We start from the raw sequence: 12,613 nt of genomic DNA on the forward strand, positions 1-12,613 counted from the left end.
ACCTATAGTCACGTGATTTTAAACAGCCGCCATCTTGGACACCGCAAACGGCATTTCTGGAATTTGAAGCAAATTTTGATGAAAACTTCAAAATTTTTCACATAAATATAGGTAAGTGTAGAAATCATATGATCAGTTCTATGAAACCTCAAATTCTATGTTACGGAGATATCATGACTCTCCCTCAAGTCCAGTAAAATCCCGTAAATAGTGGGCTGTCAAATTCGCCGACCAGTCAAACAGTGATTGGCGCTCGAACACAAGGCACACGTACACGCTCATCGTAATGAAGCTGGCGTTCAAATTTGTCAATTTACAGGTCAGCTCTAAGCCGACTGTCGTAAATTGCTCTCTAATTTTAAAACGTAAGATGGTTATTTCTGAAGCTTTTTCTCCGTGGCATATGTCGGCGGCACAAGCTTTAGGCCAGATGATACTGATCACTTGTTTTCACGCCATCAAAATATACGAACTTTTCTTCAATATTGTCAGCGTGCACGTCATCAGTAGTACTACAGTAGTACGGTGTGTCCGTGATTGCTATGGGCGCTCAAAGTGTACACAGAGAGCCGTTCTTTGGTTTCCTTTTCGACGTTAAATTAACATAAATTTGATCACATAGGTCACCTACCCTAGCTGCCCAGCACAAGCTTATGTAAACAAATATTTGGTTGATATTTATCACTCAAAATTAATATTTACATTTCTCCTTCACAGCAGAGCAACCGTATCGCGTTGTAACACAAACAGTAGTCTTGCTTCTACTGTCTATGGTTATAACAACTCTTTGTCCATCCATGGTTTTGTGGAGGGACCGTGGTCCATCCATGGAAGTAGCACACAAATACATATACGCCCTGCAATATTGCAAACAACTTTGTGTCAGTTTGAGAGTGATCTCAATCAAAAAACATACCATTGTTTTTGCTCAACTGCTGTCTTGAGCTCGCAATTGTCGCCTGCTTTTGAAGGGCGGCCGAGGGGATATCATACTGTTCAAAAATGTTGATACTTTTGAATGAAAAATAAGAAACAACAAATCATATTTTTGTTGTATCAGGCTTATGTGCATGACTTCTCAGTATACAAAAAAGTATGAAAAACAGCTTCGAGATGGGTACCACTGTATCATTTAATTGAATGTAATTCTGAATGACAATATTAAGAATCCCTATATACCAATATGAAGTGGTGGTGATCCCCATCATCAGCACAACTATCTTTCTACAGATTGATGCATATGGTTCAGACGCAAGAAATTTCAGTCCATTAACTAGGGACTTGTGACGTACTATGTACGCATGTAAAATTTTATCAGTTTGGTAAGATTTTGACACAAGAAATTTTACAATTTTCATATACATGTATTAGTATACATGTAGGTTTTGTTGAAGTTTATTTCAAGCAATTCCTAAAATGACTTAAAAAGTTCTGACATTGTAAAAGTTAGAGGGCACACTGGTTTTACTGGAGAGATATTTATTTATTTTTTTATTTATTTCTAACTCCAATACAGATATGGTAGTCTTAAAGCCACACCAGGATTTGCACTAACAGTAACAGCAAGGTTACAGTGAAAAACAACAATAAAGTGTTAAAAGACAAAGTCATTGACAAAACAAGTGATGAATTACCAGGACAAAACATAAATATAAACCCATTTAGTACTATTTATAACACTTGAAGTGCAAAACAACTTAAAAATTGGCAAACTTTGATAAAAAGCCACTGCATAGCGTCAGGATGTGTAAAAGTAAATTGCTAGTGAATATGACCCTACCACCAGGTTCATAAAATATTCTGATAAGCATTATAGGGCTGTTCACAGTTACAGGTTTGTTACTGAATATAGCTGCACACGCGCAAGTTCAGACATTTATATCTGAAATGCGGACAACTTTGTCAGTTTGCATCTGTGGCTGTCTTTGAAGCTTATTGCAGTCTGACCTGTTAGTGTTTTTTTCTAGTGTTCACTGTAACATCAGCAGTCACCTGTGTAGTTGTATTTTCGTTGTTCTTGCATCCCTTGTTTTTTCCAAAAATGGAATCTAAATTTGCAGACAAATATTTGTTTTTGCATATTAAAGAGAGAGCAATGACGTCACTTGCAAACAGCCCTTCCTATTGAAAATTGGTTGACAATCCAGGAGAGTGTGAACTGATTTATGCAGAAATCAAAATGTGTGCACAGTTTATACAGTTTGAGTAAATTAACCCTTTTAAAAAATCATCATAGGTATAATTATCAACTCTTAACTTCACAATATACCACAGGCTGCACAAATATGTATGGTAGTGACATTATTCTGAACAACTTCCTGTTTATCTGACTGTGAGTACACTTTATACTGTACAAATGACTGAGCCACAGTTAAATTGTTTGCATCTTACAAAAAGCTTTGTAAACAATGCATAGATACTCATACAGCGTAAGTCAAGCCAAGTAACCATCAGTGATCAGTAATAATGGAAATGACATGAGTTTTATGATATCTTGAACAGATATTCACAATTACAAAAGATCTTGTGCCATGACATATCATCAGCAAAGTCTGATAAACCACACTTGAAAAAGTGCTGTTTGTGGTTATTTTTTTGTTAGTCATTATCGCGAAATCAAACACTACTGCAGAAAATGTGAAAAACTTTGTCAGCATTGCACGCTTGATTGTTGTAGAGGCTTGTATTCGGATGCCTTTTTGTATTCATAGTAACACTAGAAGTCGCCTACTAAATAGTATTTTTGTCATTCTAGCATGCGTAGTTTCTAAAAGTGTTATCTGAAAATGCGGACAAATGTTTACCTTGGCATATTCATGTGAGATCATTATGTCATTTGCGAACCCTTTTGCCTCAAGTGTCATCAAAATATAACATGGTACACATTGAGCCCAGTCGCAACCCCTTTGAAAACTCTGGCCTTATCAAACCAGGGTCTGACCTACATCAGCATAACCTTTCACATGAACTACCAGGGATCTACCAATCAGGTAGCTTGTGTACTTGTAAAGAAGTCAAAGAGGATACTTTGTCTCCTATACTTTTCAAGTTTCAAAATTACCAGTAAATAGTTACAGTTACATGCTCACCTTGATACCATTTTCTCATATATTTTTGAAACAATTGATCAAAGATACACTGGATGATAATTCCTAACATTTGTTTGAGGACCCTTTTTGAGATGTGGGCACTACCAAAGTTTATTTCAGAGTGGTATGATCTTATGGTTGCCCTTATTTTCACACTGCTTTTAAAGTGACTCTGCCTAAAGACAGTCAAAGGATTGTTCTTCCCGGTAGATTGTTGTGGCTAAGTGTACATGTCAAATAAATCCATCCTGTCATATTTCTGTCTGAAGGATTAATCTGTTAACATTGGTAACAATGGGTCTGGGCTAAACCATGGTGGTGAAAGGGTTAAAATAACCATGCAGTCAAATAAGACCATAGTTAAACAGATCTTTGTAGTCCCTGACATTTGGCAAAAATGATATGATCATGTACAAATTTCTTTTCAATTCACTGGTGTGAGACTTTTTGAGCAACAACTTTTGTTTTCCTCTATAACTGAAAGATACCTTCTTTCTTTCAACCACAGGTGTTTTTCAAAGTCAAGGACTAATGTAACTATGGCTTCTTTTCATCTTCAGTAGCTACAGGTGAGTATTTGCCATCACTTTTATTTCAATCCTTCATTGAATAAGTATTATTTGTGGACAGCAAATGTGATGACATGTCGTTACTTCTTTTAAATATCCCAGTACTTATCGCTCTTCAGTAAAAATTTATTTTGATGAGATTAATTTTCTCCATTTTGCAATTGCCTGATATAAAAAATGATTAAATTATTTGCATGCAACCCAGAGCGACCGTGGATAAGCCTTTCTCTTTTTAATCAGGAATGTTTTGCTGTCAATTTATACAAATCTTGCAGCTGAACATGCATGAAAGGGGTCATAAAAGGCAATTGTAAAAGAGGTTTACAAATTTAAAAGTGTTTTTAAAGGGCTGTCAATTTCGATAACCTTTTTTCACCATGTTTTTTTATGTCAATCGCACATTCTTGTTCTACTTCCAAAAGTATGTAGAACACCTAATATTGTGTTTGTCAACATAACACTTTGTATCTCAATATGCTTTTGAAGTACAACAAGACAAAAACTATTACTGTAGATATTAAAAACAAAATATATGGTAGTACAGTGATCTCCCCAGGATTTTCTGATAGAGTGGCGGCTAATTTGCATAACAATAAATGTAATTGTTATGGTAATGAGTTTCTATCGTTTACCAAAAATTATAGAGTGGCGGCCACCACTCTATAATAGCTCTGGGGAGAACACTGTAGTAAAAAACACTTCAAAAGTTGCAGCTACGGGTCCTTTAAACAATAAATTAAAAGGCTTGCAGATGCATTGCCAAAACTTTAAAGACCTGGTGACTGAAAACTGTATTTATAGAGCATTGTACCTGTGTTTGAATTGAATAAAGTTGAATTCATGGATGCTACATCGGAAACATGCAGCTTCCCCTTCTTTAGTTAAGCACACCAATAATATCATGCACCCAGTCATGCACTTTGCAGAACTGTTCTGCATGTTACCATAGATACTAGTACCTTCTCACAAGATATACTTATTTTTGTTTTCAGAAATGGCACCATCACTCAAATCAAATGGTTATTGACAACAGACAGTTTGAACTGGCGCTGCTTTTGTATCAACACTGATTGCCAACGAAAAATGGAAAATTCCCGTGTTGTTGTTGAAGCTGTGGAAAGCATTGATCTCCATCAGGTCAGCAGCATGAACCATTCTGGAAGAAGTCCAAGAACATCGGATAGGGATGATCAGCTTCAAGTGTATCCAGTGTCCATTACTGCCAATCCACCAACACATGTTGCACAGGGATGTCTGCGCATTGCCCTGCAGCCGTCAGGAAATGATGACGTCGTCGAGGTTGACAGAGTTGAAAGGAGTCAGGAACACTCAGCAGTGGCCACTGAACATGACCCTGATAATGACATGGCAGGAAGTGTGAATCCTAGGAGGCAATGCGGCACTCCTGGGAGCCAATGCGACATTACGGGGAGGCAATGCGATGATCCTGGGAGACAATGCAACAAAGATGAAGCTCTTTCTATCGTGATTCAGAAACTCACTGAAATTGTAAACGGGAATAAACAACAGCAAAGTGAATCTGACTCGTGTAAAAAGTCATCAAACCCCACAACAAAAGATATCCAAATCTGCCAGACTGAGGCTTCGTCAAAGACGAAGGAACAATCCAAGCAGACAGATGTGCAGAATTTGTACAAGTGCCCTGAGTGCCCATGTCTGTTTGCTGTTGATCCGGTCCAGTTATTGGGTAAAACTCTACCCAAGTGCCCGTGCTGCCAGAATAGAACTGGAGGAAATGCCAACTCGGGAGATGACATGTATCTGGTGCCAGAGCCGGAATTAAAAGAGTACAAGTGTAATTTGTGTGAATTCAAAACGCCAGAGAAGAGCATGTTCTATGCACACCTGCGGACTCATCCCGACGATGTTTACAAGTGTGCTCTCTGCGATTATGCAACAACCATGAAAAATCTGATGACGCGGCACCAGCGCAGCCATGAGGTCAGCCGAAAGTATAAGTGTAACCAGTGCGAGTTTGTCACCATGGAACTCTCTGTGCTGCAAGCCCATTTGAAAACCCACAACCAAACTCAGGAGTTGATGTTGAAGTGTTCTGAGTGTGGGTACTCCTGCAAGTGTGAGGAGGTACTGCGCGATCATATGTGGAAGCACATAGACAAGATCGCCCCTAAGGGAGTCGTTCAGCTTCAGAAAGATGGCCAGTCCGTGGAAAATACATCTAGCAGGCCGAACAGCGACTCCGGAGCTGTCTTCCCTTCATCCTTACCTCAGAATGCTCCGCAGACCCGCCAAGTGCCACAGCCGGCCCCTTCACTCTTCAAATGCCTACTGTGTGGCTATGTTTGCGAGAAACTCTGCACTCTGAAAGCTCATGCATGGCGACACGCTGGTGAGGAAGGATGCTCCTACCCTGTTATTGAAGAACTTTTTTCAGCAATCAACCAGCCTAACCAGATATCAAATTCTGGCGGCCAGCCAACTATGTCAACCTGCTGTGGTCAGACCAGTGGGAAAAATTGTTGCGGAGAAAGCTCTGTTGCTGACCAGTGCCAGTGCCAGCCAGTGAATGTGAATCCAAAGCAGTTCCCAGTGATAGAGCGGTTGGTGTCGACAGCCTATGCAAGGAAGTACTACCCAGCGGTCAATCAGGCTAAACCACCAGAGGTCAGCAACACCGGAGTTGCTCAGACCAGTCCAGACAGCAGTGAACAACGCGACCAAACAAATGAAAGCCAAGTAGAACAGATGAGGAAGAGATCACCTGCAGAACAAAAGCTTACCGACAGTGGAAGAACTGTCAGCAAGGAGCTGTGCACGGAAATGACTTTTGTAGACAAGAATACAGAAACATCAAGTGCTAGAAAAGGAACAAGTGTCAATAACCAGCAGCTTGCCATCTCAGAACAGAATGATGCAGCATTGATGACCACAGATAATACATCTGAAAACAAGGAAGATCCACGACACGACCATGAAACACCAGCAAACAAGCATGCAACGCCCAAACAGGAAGCTTCAAAATCTAGCAGTGACGATGTAAACAAGTTGATCATCGAAACCAGGACATCCCTGCAGCAGCTCATATCTGACACTGTAGAACACCAAATAGGAAAAGACAGGGTAATCTCCAGTGCGAAAGATGATAGATCGAAGCGGCACTCTGTAAGATACGCTGTAGAGCATCGAGACCTCCAAGAGGCCTATCAGACTGAATTACTTCAAAGAGAGAAGACAAATGCTAAATCAAATACTCATCCTGGGGCAGCAGGTGACAGGCAAACAGAGGTTTTAGATATTGGCTCTGGAAACGAATCAACGGATAACGGCAAAGGAGGTGAGCAAAGGCTTGTTAGTGAGAAAGTTGAGAGTGCCTCAAGTTCTGGTGTATCCTGCAGCAACCTTTTGGCATCCCTGCTCCAAAAGTCGCAACAAGAGGGATCTAAACAGAGATCTCGGAGCACTGCTGAACCCAAAAAGGGCAAGGGTTCCGCTGGACAGGGTAGCAATGCCCTGGAATCACTGATTGCAGCCACTTTGGCAGGACTTAAGAGTCAAGGGATGCATGTCAGTGGTGGACAAGACAAGCAGAAGGAAGAACATGTACCGCATACGGAAAATTCACAAGCTTTAGAGGCAGTGCCTTTCGTGCCACCCGTGGCCCGCAAAAATACACAAATGCAGACACAGGCTGAAACTGATCAACAGAAAAATTGTCCGAACTATAACCCAGACTTAGATGAACCCTGTGTTTGCACTTCAGAAGAAGTGGTCGGAGATGAGCAGATCATTGTTATTTATGATCATGATGTCAGTCAAGATAAACCCCAGCCACAAAGGGCAAAGCGGTCGGCAGGCAAAGGAATGGTTACCCGGAGCAAGAGAAGAAAAAGTGGCGCTGTGAGCCCAGCCTTCAGTGACGACAGCAATGAAAGCAACAGTTCAAAACAAGGAGGTATCAGCAGCTCTCTCTTGACAGTTATTGAAAGAATGCGGGACAACCCTGATGAGTCCCGAGAAGAAATCATGGAGAAATTACAACAGACTTCCGCCAGCATTACAAGCGACAGAGACAGAGAGACAGTTGACCTGGAGAGTCTGATAGAGACAGTGAACGTCCCGCAGCCTCTTTACCAGTGCAAACTGTGTCAGTACTTCAGTGCTAATAAAGGGTATGTGAAGCAGCATATGCGAATTCATAAGGAGAGGATCCCCTACAAGTGCCCTCTTGTGTGATTTCATTGGCGATCACAGTGAAGACCTGCAGGAACATATGATGGACCACTGCAAACAACGGACATACCAATGCAAGGAGTGTTCTGCCACATTCTATTACAAGAGCCAGCTGAAAGCACACGTCAGGGGACACAATGAAAATGTGCCGTTTCAATGTGAGACGTGTGACTATGAGACGTGTAACTCAGCGACTTTCAAGGCCCACCTGAAAACGCACACCACAAATAGAATTTATACTTGCTACGCGTGCAGCATGAGTTTCAAACAGAGATACCTCCTCAGGCAGCACAAACTGGAGTGTGAGATGAATCAGACGTACTCGTGCCAAGAGTGCGACTTCACAGCAGACACCAGGGAGAACCTGGAGAAGCATCGACAGGTGCATGTCAAACCGTACAAGTGTGAGATCTGCGACTACACCTCAGCCACCATCAGTGGTGTTAAGAACCACATGAAATTCCATGCCTCTGACAAGCCTTACAAGTGCCAGTACTGCGACTTCGCAGGCCCCTATCCACAGAGCCTGCGCTCCCACATGAAAAAACATTACGGGGAGGTCCACAACGTCCAGCAAATGGAGCAATACAAATGTAATCTATGTGGCTACATATGCAGTCACCTCCCCTCATTGAAATCTCACATGTGGAGGCATGCAAGTGAGCCCAACTATAACTACGATGCAACTAATGATGTGATCAACGCAGCACTTGACTTTGAATCCAAACAGCACACCTCTGTGTCCAAAGCAAAAGATGACCGCAAAAGGACGGCTGAGAAAGCTGAGCAGTTCTCCGAACAGGATTCCCAGTCAGAGTCCCAAGTCCTGAAAAAACAAAATAGGAACAAGGGTTTTGAGTACTCCCTGGTAACTTTCCGTTGCTCTCAGTGTGGCTACGAGGGTATCGACAAAGCTGCATTGACGGAGCACATGAAGACGCACATTCAAATCAACCAGTCGCAGGGCGTTGGAAGTACCGACAAGAGCGCTATCTCAAATCAACAGGACAGGCAGTCGCACCAGCCTCTGGCTGAGCAGCATCTTGGCCTGCAACCACAACAGCAGCTGCAGAGACAGCAAGATCAACAGCAAGCTGAGAACGCAGAGCCATCAGCGGACAACAACAATGTCCAAGTCTTGAACACTTTGGAGAGTCTGGCTGACGGCGTTGAACGATGTCCAGAACCGGACGTGATAGGGCACCAAGAAGAGGTAGTTGCCACTGAAAACTGACAAAAGAAAAGATGTTCAGTTAACACTTAGTTAGCATTCACAATTTTTCATCATCAATTCCTTAACAAATATAAAATCCAGAATTTTTAAAAAATATTTTGTGAATTCAAAAAACTAAGAAAAATGCTGCACTTACAGAGTGAGGAAAAGTAGAGTAGTCGCTGTAATAGTCCACGCAAGCTGCATCTTTTTGCCAACTTCTAGACTGCGATAGTGTTCCATGTATCATGTCATAGTTCCTGTTTCCATGATCAGGGCATATCCATAAGCTCTTTCATAGCTTTCACTTAGGCCAGAATTTAGTGAGTTTTCAAACATTGCTCTTGAATGATATTTGCTAAAAAAACTGCTTTGGTAGTGTATGGTATTCTTGTGTATACTCCATGCTCTGCTTGGAAATAGGGAGATTGTTAGTAGGCTCTGAAGAGAATAGCTTGTGTTACTAAGTTTAACTGGTAGTAAACCAAAAGCTCTTGGCACAAAATCCCCACACTAACGATGTACATGATATCACAAACTCAGAATTATCATTCAAAAAATTGTGTCTCTATGATGATACTCATTCTTGGGAGTTGGGATTGAACAAATGTAAAAAATATAAAATTTTTTATAATTCTTTAAATTTTTTCAAAGATATCATTTCCTATAAATTAACTGTGAGGTTAAATATCCAATTTTTGTAACTTGTCCATCCACTTTAATTGGCAACTAACTTATTATTAGATCCAACTGAAATTTTTGACTATTTTGGTACGCACTAGTGTTACTGACTAATGCTTGATGATTTTTAAATGATTAGAAAAATATCAGATGTTTTACCATATTCATACCAGGTCTTGACATTACACTATAGTTTGAAATGTTTTCAGTAATCCAATATAGTATCAAAAGTCTGTGTATTATAATTTATTCCAATTTTGTAATGGTGCGTCAGTGACATAATGTTCTAGTTGTGACCTCGTTGGTATTATATTTTTAATCTGCTTCAGGAAATGGCATGATGTGAAATTAGACCATGTCATTGATCCAATTTTCACGATGCAACAGATAACAATAGATGTTCAAAATAAAACGAATAATAGGCTGGCAAATAATGCTTGAACCACAAGACAATATGAAAATTCAACCCCTCATCCCTCTTAAAAAAAATCAATGAAGATAATAAGTGACGAGATTAGATCTTTCCTTCTGGCCAGTTTCCATTATCTGAAATATATAAATATGTAATACCCACCTTCCAGTACCGAAAAAGTCATTAAAACACACGAAAACATTGGTACTCACAGAATACTGCACAACAATAAGGTCAAAGGTCACCACAGCCATGTGTTCTATCATTTCTAAATGCTATGATTTTATATCCAAACAAGGATTTCAACACTGGGTACATGTAACTCAATCCTCAGATGTAAAACAAAATATACGTCAGTTTAAAAGAACTTGACATCCGTTTTACTAAGCTTTGCTGTATTCCTCATGTTCATTTTTTCCAAGACAGATTTCTTTTAGCTGTTTAACCCCCTTCCTCTTTCCCCACTCTCACGTCTTTGATCACAGTAAAGTTTGCTGGCAAAAATGAATAAACTTGATTGTCAGGGACAGAAATGTTTATATGCATTCAACAATGTGTGGCCTTTTCATGAAGTGCAGAGCAGTCAACAATTATTTCATATTGTTTTAGTCTTATTGTTCACAAAACAAAATCTGCATATTTTTGAAGTATTTTTCCAACCAAAAGAGCCAGTCAAATGTTATCTCTGCCTAAGAATTGCAAAATTCAATTTATTCAGCTTTGTAAATGCTCCATGCCTAATGTTTCCCTAGAAAATGATACAATTTTGTTTAATGTTCCTGAGATGTTAAAAAACATAACATCTATCACCCTTGTTTTGAAGAGTAATATTTTGATATTTGTATTCATAATACCAGAAATGATATAAAAATATTTATTTTTTGTAATGCAATATAAGCAAGTAAAATCTGCCGATAAACCCAAAACATCCTGAAATATGACCTTTATTTGAATTATAAAGTACAAATTTCAACAGAGGGAATTGTTTTTTATGTTCAATGTAACAATTTTCGTGAATTTGCAAAGTTTTATTTGTCTTTGGTTATTTTTCTTCTTCTTTGTCATATCCTCCATCATAGTTAACATTAGATTTGCCCTTACGTTTCTCTTTTCAAAAAATGCAGTTTCTTTGATTTTTAATACATTTTCAGGTGTGTTCCGCTAGCTGGGTTGCTTATGACAAGTATCTCACATTGCCATGATCATTTGGGTTTTCTCATGCAACACCGTTCTTGGCGTTGTGAGATCTTAATTTAGCAAAAACTTATTTTTGTCAGAACTTGCTCAAATGCAACACAACAGTAAAATATTTGCTGCACTCAAATTATTGATAGAAAATAGATAAAGCTATTTGTTTTGGTAGGACACAGCGCACGAAAAAGTTGGAAAGTGAAATATGTAATCCTGAGGAGGGAATGTGATTATGATGATATTGCATGTGCTCTTGTGAATTCTTGATTTTGGAAAATCAGCTTGTAATTTTGAAATTGTTGTAAGCTGATGTGTACAGCTTGAGTTACAACCCATTGTAGCTGCACACTTTTTGAAGTCTTTCGCTCATGGGGCAAGGCTCTGTCAAGTTCAACTTTGTCCTACTGTTTAAAAAACAAGTGGGATGATAGTTTTGAAAATTGCGACAGGTAATCTCCTTTAACAGCAAAGATCATTCTGCACATGTGAATGGGCCATTTGCATGACCCCTGTGTGACCTTACAGCATCCCTGGCAGTTTTGATGCAATGACGCTGCCAGTTTGCAACCATGCTGGTCATTTCTTGTACTAATTGCTACTCCATCTCATGTTAGGACAACAAATCCATTTTGCCATGCAGTATTTAGGCAAGAAAAAGTGAAAAATACTGGGATGTGAAATCACATAAGGATCACGATAATGGCCTAGTGATAGCGTATCTGGTCATTTAGTGTTTGCTTACTCTGTTTACCAAATATGGAAGATAGTCATGAATATTCATGTATTGTAATTAATAGAGCCATATTTAGTAATTAGGGCAAGTGGTCTCATTATGTGTCATGTGAGAGGTATTAGTTTGCCTTATAAACTGTCAGCCAAAGAAACGGTTGTTACTTTACTATGAAACTGAACAATTTTATAGCCATATTGAAATGTAGCAAAATGCCAAGTTCATGATTTCATCACTTTTGTAGCCAAAAGATGAAGATGTCACATTTTCAAGGATGCAAAGCACAACCAGCAGCTATAGTTCATGGTTTATGTAGACTATTTTGAACAAGACCAGTACAATATTTGTATTTGTCCATTTTAGGGGTAGGGAGGGGATGGACTTGGTCGGTTGGGTTTGCCGTCAACTTGTAAAATAAACCGCAGAGTATTATGTAGCAGTTAGGTTATTAGCAGAGATGTGTAGAATTTCAAAGTACATTAAGTAGTACCTGTATATATGCAACTGTATTGCATG

At 39.5% G+C, this 12,613-nt stretch overlaps 1 protein-coding gene across 1 annotated transcript; it reads left to right on the forward strand.

Moving 5' to 3' along the window:
- The first annotated feature begins 25 nt into the window (after nt 1–25).
- On the forward strand, nt 26–10,792 carry LOC139147714 (zinc finger protein 507-like). The gene is given in 4 exon segments (XM_070718880.1): nt 26–111; nt 3,598–3,658; nt 4,651–7,864; nt 7,866–10,792. Coding segments are annotated over 2 exon segments (4,362 nt in total). The 5' UTR covers nt 26–111; nt 3,598–3,658; nt 4,651–4,741; the 3' UTR covers nt 9,105–10,792.
- The last annotated feature ends 1,821 nt before the right edge of the window (nt 10,793–12,613 follow it).

The sequence above is a fragment of the Ptychodera flava genome, chromosome 13 (genome assembly GCF_041260155.1).
Source record: "Ptychodera flava strain L36383 chromosome 13, AS_Pfla_20210202, whole genome shotgun sequence".
Lineage (NCBI taxonomy): Eukaryota > Metazoa > Hemichordata > Enteropneusta > Ptychoderidae > Ptychodera > Ptychodera flava.